We start from the raw sequence: 15248 nt of genomic DNA on the forward strand, positions 1-15248 counted from the left end.
ATTGCCTCTCTAAGGCAAGTAAGTGTATGATGTAACATATTGAATGTCACCATCCAAATGTATCACCTTGTTTAAGTTTAAAGGTCAACCTGTACCCGTGAACTGCAACAATCATATCATGAACTCCATAGCCAAATACCCTTGTCTAATAACTTTCTGACCAATCTGAAAATTAATGATGAACACACGATATTGACATCTATGTTGGGTCAATAACATTAACAGTGAACAATAGAACAAATGTCTAAACGCATGTCGTTCCATCAGTCTCCCCCCAATCACGGAGAAGAGGCTAATCAGATCAAAACATGAGTGCAGGTCTGGGCATCGGCAACACAGATAGACAACAACAGATCCAGGCTCAGCCACTATGGATCGCTAGTTAAGCACTGGATAAACCCGTTATGTAATGCAAGGTCCCTGATGTGACATCTGGCATTTGCTGTTGAAGCTTCTGCGAGGTAAAAACCAAATCAATCTACCATTGACTCTGTCAGCGTGCGATGGAAAGCTAATTAAAGCCTTGAGGCTTGGCTGGTCTTTTTATGCAGTAGCCGCAGCAGCAGCAGCAGGAGTAGCAGTAGTAGCAGCAGCAGCAGTAGTAGTTGTAGTAGCAGCAGCAGTAGTAGCAGCAGTAGTAGTAACAGTAGTAGCAGCAGCAGTAGTAGCAGCAGCAGTAGTAGTAACAGTAGTAGCAGCAGCAGTAGTAGTAACAGTAGTAGCAGCAGCAGTAGTAACAGTAGCAGCAGCTGTAGTAGCAGCAGCAGCAGTAGTAGCAGCAGTAGCATTAGCAGCAACTCAACTACTATTGTGTAGCCTACTGTTACTTAGCATGGGTATGGCTTGGTATTCAGAACTACACAGTTCAACTCCAGAACAAGGGTATGTGATCCTCTGCTTGTCTTCATGGTTATGCTGTGTGGTATAGAACACCATTAGTCCCAAAAATATAGAAGGGGAGTTAAATATATTTACAATACCATTCAAAAGTTTGGGGTCACTTAGAAATGCCCTTGCTCTTGAAAGAAAAGCAAAAAAATGTGTCCATTACAATTACATCAAATTGATCAGAAATACAGTGTAGACATTGTTACTGTTGTAAATGACTATTGTAGCTGGAAATGGCTGATTTTGAATGGAATATCTACACAGGTGCAAGGAGGCCCATTATGAGCAACCATCACTCCTGTGTTGCAATGGCACATTGTGTAGGCTAATCCAAGTTATCATTTTAAAAGGCTAATTGATCATTAGAAAACCCTTTTGCAATTATGGTAGCATGTTCTGATTAAAGAAGCAATTAAACTGGACTTATTTAGATTAGTTGAGTACCTGGAGCATCAGCATCTGTGGGTTTGATTACAGGCTCAAAATGGCCAGAAACAAAAACCTTTCTTCTGAAACTCATCAGTATATTATTGTTCTGACAAATTAAGGCTATTCCATGCGAGAAATTTCCTAGAAACTGAAGATCTCGTACAACGCTGTGTACTGCTCCATTCACAGGACAGCGCAAACTGGCTCTAAACAGAATAGAAAGAGGAGTGGGAGGCCCCGGTGCACAACTGAGCAAGTACATTAGAATGTCTAGTTTGAGAAACAGACGCCTTACAAGTCCTCAACTGGCAGCTTCATTAAATAGTCTCCGCAAAACACCAGTCTCAACGTCAAAAGTGAGGAGCGACTCCGGGAGGCTGGCCTTCTTTTGAACGGTAGTGTATTTTCAGTGGATAAAACCAGTTTAGAAATATTGCTCTGCAACCCAAAATTTGTATACAAATCAGTTTGCATGGTGTGTTGTTTTTGGTAGACAATACCTCAACGGCACAAAACCAATACTTTGAAATGCAGAGCAATATAGAGATCACACCAACCAAATCAGAACAAATTCCACTAACTCATTATACTATAACCTAAGCCTACAAAAGTATTCAGGAGTTGGATTGAATAGATTGAGAATATGTTGCACCATGGTATTCTCTGTCGACATACAAACCATCAAGGGGGTTGAACACACACACTCCAAAAACTAATAACTCCCCAAGCAGCTAACTGAGACTGAAAAATAAGTATAAACGCAGCATGCAACAATTTCAAAGATTTCCATGAGCTACAGTTCCTATCAGAAAATCAGTCAATGTAAATGCATTCATTAGGCCCTAATCTATGGATATCACATGACTGGGAATACAGAGATGCATTTGTTGGTCACAGATACCTTAAAAAAAAGTTATGGGTGTGGATCAGAAAACACTCCGTATCTGGTGTGACCACCATTTGCCTCATGCAGCGTCCTTCACATAGAGTTGATCAGGCTGTTGATTGTGGCCTGTGGACTGTTGTCCCACTCCACTTCAATGGCTGTGCGAAGTTGCAGGATATTGGCGGGAACTGGAACACGCTGCCGTACACGTCGATTCAGAGTATCCCAAACATGCTCAATTGGTGACATGTCTGGTGAGTATGCAGGCCATGGAAGAACTGGGACATTTTCAGCTTCCTGGAATCGTGTACAGAATTTTGTCCTTGCGTCATGGTGCAGTGCATTATCATGCTGAAACATGAGGTGATGGCAGAGGATGAATGGCACGACAATGGTCCTCAGGATGTCGTCGCAGTATCTCTGTGCATTCAAATTGACATTGATAAAATTGTATTTTGTTGTCTGTAGCTTATGCCTGCCCATACCATGACCCCACTGCTACCATGGGGCGCTCTGTTCACATTGTTGACATCAGAAAACCTCTCACAAACACCGTACACATGGTCAAATTCTCTAAAATGACTTTGGAGGCTGTATATTGTAGATCCATTTACATTAAATTATTTGGCAACAGCTCTGGAGGACATTCCTGCAGTCTGCATGCCAATTGCACACCCCCTCAAACCATGAGACATCTGTGGCATTGTGTTGTGTGACAAAACTGCACATTTTAGAGTGGCATTTAATTTTCCCCCTAACAAGGTGCACCTGTGTAATGATCATGCTTTTTAATCAGCTTCTTGAAATACCACACCTGTCAGGTGGATGGGTTATCTTGGCAAAGGATAAATGCTCACTAACAGGGATGTAAACAAATTTGTGCACAGAAATTGAGAGAAATAAGCTTTTTGTGCGTCTGAAAAAATTCTGGGATCTTTTATTCCAGTTTATGAAACATGGGACCAACACTTTACATGTATCATTTATATTGTTGTTCAGTATATGAAACCAGACATGAATAATTTAACTAGTGTGTCTGGCGTTAAAGATTATTCTAGATTATGATAGATTATACATCCCTCATAATCAGATATGAGGGATAGCTGCTCTTACATAACTTTGACTCAAAATGGCAATACCTGAAGCTCCTAATTAGGAGGGTTGCTGTTATACCTAAAGTGGCGAAGTGGGAAAGAAAAACTATTCACAAATATATCATCTCTGCCAGTGAACGGGGTATTGTTTGTGGTTAGAGGGCACTAGCTGGGTTGGCACTGTTGGTTGGTGTGGGAGCTGGCGGGGGAGGGGGATGGCGGTGCAGGCAACACTTTACAATTGCCTGGCAAGATGTGCCATGGGGCATTGTCCCTCCCATCGGTGGCAGATCAATCCTCACATCCTGTGAACCCTGTGTGCAACTGCAGCACAGGAAAACACAGAACAGTCACTCTGTGTGCCGGACTGACTGACAGAGAGAGATGTGCTTTTGGGACCGGTGCAAAGGACTCAAACTCCATAGGGTCCCAATCCATTTGGGAAACATGATTCGCATCGAGAGGCAAAGAAAGTACCCCATACCATTAATATGTAAGTGCTTGTTTTTCTTTGCTTTGAAATTGAAAAAAAAATATATATATATACATTGGCAAGAAAAAGTATGTGAACCCTTTGGAAAAACATGGATTTCTGCATAAATTAGTCATAGAATTCGATCTGATCTTCATCTAAGTCACAACAATAGACAAACACAGTCTGCTTAAACTAATAACACACAAACAATGATGCGTTTTCATGTCTTTATTGAACACGCTGTGTAAACATTCACAGTGCAGGGTGGAAAAAGTCTGTGAACCCTTGGATGTAATAACTGGTTGACCCTCCTTTTGCAGCAATAACCTCAACCAAACATTTTCTGTAGTTGCGGATCAGACCTGCCCAACGGTCAGGAGTAATTTTGGACCATTCTTCTTTACAAAACTGTTTCAGTTCAGCAATATTCTTTGGATGTCTGGTGTGAACTGCTCTCTTGAGGTCATGCCACAGCGTCTCAATCAGGTTGAGGTCAGAACTCCAGAAGACTTATTTTCTTCTGTTGTAGCCATTCTGTTGTTGATTTACTTCTGTGTTTTGGGTCGTTGTCCTGTTGATTCACCCAGATTCTGTTGAGCTTGGCGGACAGATAGCCTAATATCCTCCTGCAAAATGTCTTAATAAATTTGGTAATTCATTTTTCTGTTGACGGTAGCAAGCTGTCTATGCCCTGAGGCAGCAAAGCAGCCCCAAACCATGATGCTCCCTCCACCATACTTCACAGTTGGGATGAGGTTTTGATGTTGGTGTGCTGTGCCTTTTTTTCTCCACACGTAGTGTTGTGTGTTCCTTCCAAACAACTCAACTGTAGTTTCATCTCTCCACATAATATTTTGTCAGTAGCGCTGTGGAACATCCAGGTGCACTTTTGCAAACTTCAGATATGCAGCAATGGTTTTTTTGGACAGCAGTGGCTTCTTCCGTGGTGTCCTCCCATGAACACCATTCTTGTTTAGTGTTTTACGCATCGTAGACTCGTCAACAGAGACATTTGCATGTTCCAGAGATTTCTGTAAGTCTTTAGCTGACACTCTAGGATTCTTCTTAACCTCATTGAACATCTTTGCAGGACGGCTACTCCTAGGCAACAGTGCTTAACTTTCTCCATTTATAGACAAGTTGTCTTTCCGTGGACTGATGAACATCAAAGCTTTTAGAGATGCTTTTGTAAACCTTTCCAGCTTTATGCAAGTCAACAATTCTTAATCGTAGGTCTTCTGAGATTTATTTTGTTCGAGGCATGGTTCACATCAGGCAATTCTTCTTGTGAATAGCAAACTCAAATTTTGTGAGTGTTTTTTGTAGGGCAAGGCAGCTCTAACCAACATCTCCAATCTCGTCTCATTGATTGGACTCCAGGTTAGCTGACTCCTGACTCCAATGATCTTTTGGAGAAGTCATTAGCCTCGGGGTTCACATACCTTTTCCAACCTACACTGTGAATGTTTAAATAATGTATTCAATATAGACAAGAAAAATACAATAATTTCTGTGTTATTAGTTTAAGCACACTATGTTTGTCTGTTGTTGTGACTTAAATGAAGATCAGATAAAACTTTGAATACCAATTTATGCAGAAATCCAGGTAATTCCAAAGGGTTCAAATACTTTTTCTTGCCACTGTATATATTTATATATATACTGCTCTTACTGGCTGCATCATGATGCTGATTTCTGAAGCAGTTGTCTTATCAAAATAAAATATGTTAAATTCTGATTCTGTAAACAAAAAAGTAGGCAGCCAGTACGATGTAGAAAACTGCCAACTACCCTGACCTTTGACTGCCCCGACCTTCCACTACCCTGACCTTCCACTACCCTGGCCTTCCACTTCCCTGACCTACCACTACCTCGACCTTCCACTACCCCGACCTTCCACTTCCATGACCTTTCACTTCCTGACCTTTCACTTCCCTGACCTTTCACTGCCCTGACCTTTCACTGCCCTGACCTTCCACTACCCTGACCTTTCACTGCCCCCACCTTCCACTTCCCTGACATTACACTAACCCCACCTTCCACTTCCCTGACCTTCCACTACCCCTGACCTTTCACTGCCCCCACCTTCCACTTCCCTGACCTTTCACTGCCCCAACCGTCCACTACCCTGACCTTTCACTGCCCCCACCTTCCACTACCCTGACCACTACCCTCACTTTCCACTACCCTGATCTTTCACTGCCCCCACCTTCCACTACCCTGATCTTTCACTGCCCCCACCTTCCACTACCCTGACCTTTCACTGCCCCCACCGTCCACTTCCCTGACCTTTCACTGTCCACCCCTGACCTTTCACTGCCCCCATCTTCCACTACCCTGACACTTTACCCTGACTGCCCCACTACCCTGATCTTCCACAATCCACTACCCTGATCTTTCACTGCCCCCACCTTCCACTACCCTGACCTTTCACTGCCCCCACCTTCCACTACCCTGACCTTTCACTGCCCCCACCCTGACCTTTCACTTCCACTACCCTGACCTTTCACTGCCCCCACCTTCCACTACCCTGACCTTTCACTGCCCCTACCCTGACCTTTTGCCCCCCACTTCCACTTCCTGATTCCCTGACCTTTCACTGCCCTGACCTTTCCCCCTGACCTTCCACTACCCTGACCTTTCACTGCCCCCACCTTCCACTTCCCTGACATTACACTAACCCACCTTCCACTTCCCTGACCTTCCACTGACCTTTCACTGCCCCCACCTTCCCACTAACCTTTCACTGCCCCCCTTCCCTGACCTTTCACTGCCCCAACCGTCCACTACCCTGACCTTTCACTGCCCCCACCGTCCACTACCCTGACCTTTCACTGCCCCCACCTTCCACTACCCTGACCACTACCTGACCTTTCACTGCCCCCCTTCCACAACCCTGACCTTTCCACTACCCTGACCTTTCACTGCCCTACCCACCTTCCACTACCCTGACCTTTCACTGCCCTCACTTTCCACTACCCTGATCTTTCACTGCCCCCACCTTCCACTACCCTGATCTTTCCTGCCCCCACCAATCCACTACCCTGATCTTTCCTGCCCCCACCTCCACTACCCTGACCTTTCACTGCCCCCACCTTCCACTACCCTGACCTTTCACTGCCCCCACCTTCCACTACCCTGACCTTTCACTGCCCCCACCTTCCACTACCCTGACCTTTCACTGCCCCCACCTTCCACTACCCTGACCTTTCACTGCCCCCACCTTCCACTACCCTGACCTTTCACTGCCCCCACCTCCACTACCCTGACCTTTCACTGCCCCCACCTTCCACTTCCCTGACCTTCCACTACGCTGACCTTTCACTGCCCTCACTTTCCACTACCTTGACCTTTCACTGCCCTCACCTTCCACTACCCTGACCTTTCACTGCCCTCACCTTCCACTACCCTGACCTTTCACTGCCCTCACCTTCCACTACCCTGACTTTTCACTGCCCCCACCTTCCACTACCATGACCTTTCACTGCCCCCACCTCCACTACCCTGACCTTTCACTGCCCCCACCTTTCACTGCCCCCACCTTTTGCCCCCACTGCCCCCACCTTCCACTGCTCTGACCTTTCCCTGCCCCGACCTTCCACTGCCCCCCGACCTTCCACTGCCCTGACCTTCCACTGCCCCCACCTTCCACTTCCCTGACCTTCCACTACCCTGACCTTCCACTACCCTGACCTTTCACTGCCCCCACCTTTCACTGCCCCCACCTTCCACTGCTCTGACCTTCCACTGCCCGACCTTCCACTACCCTGACCTTTCACTGCCTCCACCTTCCACTACCCTGACCTTTCACTGCCCCCAACTTCCACTACTCTGATCTTCCACTGCCCCGACCTTCCACTTCCCTGTCCTTCCACTGTCCTCAACTTCCACTGCCACCACTTTCCACTGTCATGATTTTCCACTTCCCTGACCTTCCACTGCCATGATATTCCACTGCCCCCACCTTCCGCTGCCCTGACCTTCCACTGCCCCCACCTTCCACTGTCCTCAACTTCCACTGCCACCACTTTCCACTGTCTTGATATTCCACTTCCCTGACCTTCCACTGCTCTGACCTTCCACTGACCCTACCTTCCACTGACGTGATTTTCCACTTCCCTGACCTTCCACTGCCCTGATCTTCCACTGCCCCCACCTTCCACTGCCCTGATTTTCCACTGTCCTCACCTTCCACTGCCCCCAACTTCCACTGCCTTGACCTTCCACTGTCCTCACCTTCTGCTGCCCGACCTTCCACGGCCTTGACCTTCCACTGCCCCCACCTTCCGCTGCCCTGACCTTCCACTGCCCCCACCTTCCACTGCCCTGGCCTTGAACTTCCCCCACCTTCCACTGCTCTGATTTTCCACTTTCCCCACCTTCCACTGCCCTGACCTTCCACTGCCCTGACCTTCCACTGCCCTTACCTTCCACTGCCCTGACCTTCCACTGATCTGACCTTCCACTGTCCTCAACTTCCACTGCCACCACTTTCCACTGTCATGATTTTCCACTTCCCTGACCTTCCACTGCCATGATATTCCACTGCCCCCACCTTCCGCTGCCCTGACCTTCCACTGCCCCCACCTTCCACTGTCCTCAACTTCCACTGCCACCACTTTCCACTGTCTTGATATTCCACTTCCCTGACCTTCCACTGCTCTGACCTTCCACTGACCCTACCTTCCACTGACGTGATTTTCCACTTCCCTGACCTTCCACTGCCCTGATCTTCCACTGCCCCCACCTTCCACTGCCCTGATTTTCCACTGTCCTCACCTTCCACTGCCCCCAACTTCCACTGCCTTGACCTTCCACTGTCCTCACCTTCTGCTGCCCCGACCTTCCACGGCCTTGACCTTCCACTGCCCCCACCTTCCTGCCCTGACCTTCCCTGCCCCCACCTTCCACTGCCCTGGCCTTGAACTTCCCCCACCTTCCACTGCTCTGATTTTCCACTTTCCCCACCTTCCACTGCCCTGAACTTCCACTGCCCTGACCTTCCACTGCCCTGACCTTCCACTGCCTTGACCTTCCACTGCCCTGATCTTCCACTGCCCCCACCTTCCACTGCCCTGATCTTCCACTGTCCTCAACTTCCACTGCCCTGATCTTCCACTGTCCTCCTTCCACTGCCCCCACCTTCCACTGTCCTGATCTTCCACTACCCCACCTTCCACTGCCCCAACTTCCACTGCCCTGATCTTCCACTGCCCTGATCGTCCACTGCCTTGATCATCCACTGCCTTGACCTTTCCACACTGCCCCCACCTTCCACTGCCCTGATCTTCCACTGCCCTGATCTTCCACTGTCCTCAACTTCCACTGTCCTGATCTTCGACTGTCCTCCTTCCACTGCCCCCACCTTCCACTGCCCCCATCTTCCACTGTCCTCAACTTCCACTGCCTTGACCTTCCACTGCCCTGACTTTCCACTGCCCCCACCTCCCAAAGCCCCACCGTCCACTACCCATACCTTCCACTGCCCTGGCCTTGAACTGCCCCCACCGTCCACTGCCCCGATTTTCCACTGCCCTCACCTTCCACTGCCCGGATCTTCCACTGCCCTCACCTTCCACTGCCCTCAACTTCCACTGCCCTCAACTTCCACTGCCCCCACCTTCCACTGTCCTGATCTTCCACTGTCCTCAACTTCCACTGTCCTGATCTTCCACTGCCCCCACCTTCCACTGCCCCCATCTTCCACTGTCCTCAACTTCCACTGCCTTGACCTTCCACTACCTTGACCTTCCACTGCCCCCACCTTCCACTGCCCTGACTTTCCACTGCCCCCACCGTCCACTGCCCTGACCTTCCACTTCCCTGAGCTTCCACTGCCCCAACATCCACTGCCCCAACATTCCACCCTGACATTCCACTACCCTGACCTTTCACTGCCCTCACTTTCCACTACCTTGACCTTTCACTGCCCTCACCTTCCACTACCCTGACCTTTCACTGCCCTCACCTTCCACTACCCTGACTTTTCACTGCCCCCACCTTCCACTACCATGACCTTTCACTGCCCCCACCTCCACTACCCTGACCTTTCACTGCCCCCACCTTCCACTTCCCTGACCTTCCACGACCCTGACCTTTCACTGCCCCCACCTTTCACTGCCCCCACCTTCCACTGCCTGACCTTTCCCTGCCCCGACCTTCCACTGCCCTCACCTTCCACTGCCCTGACCTTCCACTGATCTGACCTTCCACTGCCCCCACCTTCCACTTCCCTGACCTTCCACTACCCTGACCTTCCACTACCCTGACCTTTCACTACCCTGACCTTTCACTGCCCCCACCTTTCACTGCCCCCACCTTTCACTGCCCCCACCTTCCCCTGCTCTGACCTTCCACTGCCCGACCTTCCACTACCCTGACCTTTCACTGCCTCCACCTTCCACTACCCTGACCTTTCACTGCCCCCAACTTCCACTACTCTGATCTTCCACTGCCCCGACCTTCCACTTCCCTGTCCTTCCACTGTCCTCAACTTCCACTGCCACCACTTTCCACTGTCATGATTTTCCACTTCCCTGACCTTCCACTGCCATGATATTCCACTGCCCCCACCTTCCGCTGCCCTGACCTTCCACTGCCCCCACCTTCCACTGTCCTCAACTTCCACTGCCACCACTTTCCACTGTCTTGATTTTCCACTTCCCTGACCTTCCACTGCCCTGATCTTCCACTGCCCCCACCTTCCACTGCCCTGATTTTCCACTGTCCTCACCTTCCACTGCCCCCAACTTCCACTGCCTTGACCTTCCACTGTCCTCACCTTCTGCTGCCCCGACCTTCCACGGCCTTGACCTTCCACTGCCCCCACCTTCCGCTGCCCTGACCTTCCACTGCCCCCACCTTCCACTGCCTTGACCTTCCACTGTCCCTAACTTCAACTGCTCCCATCTTCCACTGCCCTGACCTTCCACTGCCCCCACCTTCCACTGCCCTGGCCTTGAACTTCCCCCACCTTCCACTGCTCTGATTTTCCACTTTCCCCACCTTCCACTGCCCTGAACTTCCACTGCCCTGACCTTCCACTGCCCTGACCTTCCACTGCCTTGACCTTCCACTGCCCCCACCTTCCACTGCCCCCACCTTCCACTGCCCTGATCTTCCACTGTCCTCAACTTCCACTGCCCTGATCTTCCACTGTCCTCAACTTCCACTGCCCCCACCTTCCACTGTCCTGATCTTCCACTACCCCACCTTCCACTGCCCCAACTTCCACTGCCCTGATCTTCCACTGCCCTGATCGTCCACTGCCTTGATCATCCACTGCCTTGACCTTCCACTGCCCTGACCTTCCACTGCCCCCACCTTCCACTGCCCTGATCTTCCACTGTCCTCAACTTCCACTGTCCTGATCTTCGACTGTCCTCAACTTCCACTGCCCCCATCTTCCACTGCCCCCATATTCCACTGTCCTCAACTTCCACTGCCTTGACCTTCCACTGCCCTGACTTTCCACTGCCCCCACCTCCCAAAGCCCCACCGTCCACTACCCATACCTTCCACTGCCCTGGCCTTGAACTGCCCTGACTTTCCACTGCCCTGAGCTTCCACTGCCCTCACCTTCCACTGCCCGGATCTTCCACTGCCCTCACCTTCCACTGCCCTCAACTTCCACTGCCCCCACCTTCCACTGTCCTGATCTTCCACTGTCCTCAACTTCCACTGTCCTGATCTTCCACTGCCCCCACCTTCCACTGCCCCCATCTTCCACTGCCTTGACCTTCCACTGCCTTGACCTTCCACTACCTTGACCTTCCACTGCCCCCACCTTCCACTGCCCTGACTTTCCACTGCCCCAACTGTCCACTGCCCTGACCTTCCACTTCCCTGAGCTTCCACTGCCCCGAACATCCACTGCCCCAACATTCCAATACCCTGACATTCCACTGCCCCAACCTTCCATGGCTGACATTCCACTGCCCAACTTCGACTGTCCTTACCTTCCACTGCCCCCACCTTTCACTGCCCTGACATTCCACTGCCCCGAACTTCCACTTCCACGACCTTCCATTGCTGACATTCCACTGCCCTATCCTTCCACTGCCCTGATCTTCCACTGCCCCCCACTTTCCACTGCCCCACCTTGCACTGTCCTTACCTTCCACTGCCCCCATCTTCCACTGCCCCGAACTTCCATTGCCTGAACTTCAACGGCTAACTTTCCACTGCCCTGACCTTCCACTGCCCCCTACCTTACACTGCCATGACCTTACACTGCCCCCATCTTCCAAGCCCTGACCTTCCACTACCCTGACATTCCACTGACCCCCCACCTTCCACTGCCCTATCCTTCCACTGCCCTATCCTTCCACTGTGCTGACCTTCCACTGCCCTATCCTTCCACTGTGCTGACCTTCCACTGTGCTGACCTTCCACTGCCCTATCCTTCCACTGCCCTATCATTCCACTGTGCTGACCTTCCACTGCCCTATCCTTCCACTGCCCTATCCTTCCACTGCCCTATCCTTCCACTGCCCTATCCTTCCACTGCCCTATCCTTCCACTGTGCTGACCTTCCACTGCCCTATCCTTCCACTGCCCTATCCTTCCACTGCCCTATCCTTCCACTGCCCTATCCTTCCACTGCCCTATCCTTCCACTGCCCTATCCTTCCACTGCCCTATCCTTCCACTGCCCTATCCTTCCACTGCCCTATCCTTCCACTGCACTATCCTTCCACTGCCCTATCCTTCCACTGCCCTATCCTTCCACTGCACTATCCTTCCACTGCCCTATCCTTCCACTGCCCTATCCTTCCACTGCCCTATCCTTCCACTGCCCTATCCTTCCACTGCCCTATCCTTCCACTGCCCTATCCTTCCACTGCCCTATCCTTCCACTGCCCTATCCTTCCACTGCCCTATCCTTCCACTGCCCTATCCTTCCACTGCCCGCCATCCATTGCATGATGACTATAAACATTGTATGTTTTCAATTGTAGTTATAAACTAACTGTTAACAGAAAATAAATGCATAATAAATCCCTCTGGTCTCTCTCTCTCCAGTGTGAGGACATGTTGCAGTAGAGACCAGTGAGCTGTGAGACCATGGGGGACTGGAACCTGCTGGGCAGCATCTTGGAGGAAGTACATGTCCACTCCACCATCGTAGGAAAGATCTGGCTCACCATCCTCCTCATCTTCCGCATGCTGGTGCTGGGAGTGGCGGCTGAGGACGTGTGGAACGATGAGCAGAGCGAATTCATCTGCAACACGGACCAGCCGGGCTGCAAGACCGTCTGTTACGACCAGGCCTTCCCCATCTCCCTCATCCGATTTTGGGTCCTGCAGGTCATCTTCGTGTCCTCACCTTCCCTCGTCTACATGGGCCACGCGCTCTACCGCCTGCGCGCCCTGGAGAAGGAGAGGCACCGGCGGAAGGTCCAGCTGAAGGCAGAGCTGGGGGAGATGGAGGCGCTGGTGGAGGAGCACAAGCGCATTGAGAAGGAGTTGAAGAGGCTGGAGGAGCAGAGGAAGGTGAAGAAGGCTCCACTGAGAGGGTCCCTGCTGCGGACGTACGTCATCCATATCCTAACACGCTCCGTGGTGGAGGTGGGCTTCATCATGGGCCAGTATATCCTGTATGGCATTGGACTGGAGCCTTTGTATAAATGCGAGAGAATGCCTTGCCCCAACAGTGTGGACTGTTATGTGTCCAGACCCACGGAGAAAACAGTGTTCATGGTGTTCATGATCGTCATAGCCGGGGTGTCTCTCTTCCTGAACCTAATGGAGATTTCCCACCTGGGCATCAGGAAAATCAAACAGACTCTGAAGGGAGACAAGTACCCAGCAGACAATGACAATTTGATTTACAAGCTGAGGAAGAATGCGACGATACAGCATCTGTGTGTGATGAGGAACCTGTCTCCTCACAACGGGCCGCTGACTCAGACCATCTTCAAAGTAATTCCTGAGAAGGACCTGGACCCAACGGACCCACCTCCCCACTACATACCTAACCATGAGGTGCCCAGGCACAACAGCATGGCTCCAGGCCATTATCTTGCCAACTGCACTGGCCTCCAGCCTCATCAGCAATACCAGCAGCACCAGCAGCAGCTTCAACAATGTGAGCCCAGCCAGGGGATGATCCAGACCCTGCACCTCCATGGAGCCCCAGAGAAACAAACCAACGTCATGGTGGACCAGCTCCCTCGAGCCAATAGAGGAGCTGTCTTGAATGGGGATAGTGGGCCCAGGAACCTGCAGGGCCAGTCGATCCATGAGGACCCCAACTTACACCCCCAAGACCACTACCAGCCCAGCCACATGGAAGTAGTGTCTATGGCAACGCACAGACCCAGCATCATGACAACACACAGACCCAGCTTGGCTCTGAGGGACACAGACCTGGAGGAGGAGAGGAGGGACTCCATGGGCAGCGACTTCATCTTCCCCAACCCAGGAAGGAAGCAAAGCTTCAAATCTCGTATGCCCTCTGAGAGCATGTCCACCATCAGTGATTACAGTAGCAACTCTCCACGGAGCTCAGATTCCGAGCTGGGCGACATGGTGGACATGCCAATGATGCCACCCCCTGGAAGGAGAATGTCAATGGCAAGTAGAGCCAAGAGACAGGCAGCATCTGACCTGGTGGGGGAAGATTTCACCACTGTAACTAGGAGAAACAGTGAAAGAGAGAAGAAGGGAGACAGGGAATGCTAACGTTGTGAATATTTTGTCTAAATTTGCCCAGTAAAGCTGCAATAGATACCTTTTTAGAGACTGCATACATATTTTTGAAATCTTGCAGATAGAAAGTCATGATGACAAGTGTCAATGTGTTATCTAGCCTCTCTCAATCCCACATGTTCTCTCTCTTTCAGAGTGTATTCTTGGACATCTCCTCTATCATGAAAAAGTGAAGAGGGACGAGAGCAAAAATAGACCCAGGAGTTGCCTACGAGTGAAACAACACACAGGAGATAAATAGCACTGCGCCTATCATTGATTGGCTCTCCAGATTAAATTGGGCCAAAAACAGCCACCAACCCATGCCAAGTCACATGTGGTCACAGGCAGTGCTGTTTCCCCAGTGTATTTTAAATTCAAAGCACTTCATTAAAATGCCTACAATCTCCAAATGAGTGACATTGTATGTGGTTGATTGTGGCAGAAAAGGGAAAATGATTGTGCACATCAAGAGGAACGTGTGAAGTGTGAGCACTTAAAATTGTTGTGATAAATGAATGTTGGTGAGTATGCAAACCATGGAAAATGTCATCTTGTCCCTGGAAAAACTTTTATATGCTTATATAGAGCATTCAATTTTATAAACCTATTATTTAGTTTGAACTTTTTTAAGTTAAACATTCAACAATAGATTATTATGAGTGTGTAGTTGTTTGATATACAATCTTAATTCATGACATTAAATGCTTATTTACTAAAACTGAAAATCACTTTTTGTCATCGTCTTTGATGGGTTATTTTTTAGATATATCATCATTTTACAG

General features: G+C 50.0%; 1 protein-coding gene across 1 annotated transcript; it reads left to right on the forward strand.

Moving 5' to 3' along the window:
• Nucleotides 1-314: 314 nt before the first annotated feature.
• Nucleotides 315-15175, forward strand: LOC118372818 (gap junction alpha-10 protein-like). The gene is made up of 4 exons (XM_035758833.2): nt 315-461; nt 3628-3790; nt 12796-14349; nt 14619-15175. Exons 3-4 carry the CDS (start codon nt 12838-12840, stop codon nt 14655-14657), a joined length of 1551 nt encoding a protein of 516 aa, XP_035614726.1. The 5' UTR covers nt 315-461; nt 3628-3790; nt 12796-12837; the 3' UTR covers nt 14658-15175.
• The last annotated feature ends 73 nt before the right edge of the window (nt 15176-15248 follow it).

This window comes from Oncorhynchus keta, chromosome 29 (genome assembly GCF_023373465.1).
Source record: "Oncorhynchus keta strain PuntledgeMale-10-30-2019 chromosome 29, Oket_V2, whole genome shotgun sequence".
NCBI classification, from domain to species: Eukaryota; Metazoa; Chordata; class Actinopteri; order Salmoniformes; family Salmonidae; genus Oncorhynchus; species Oncorhynchus keta.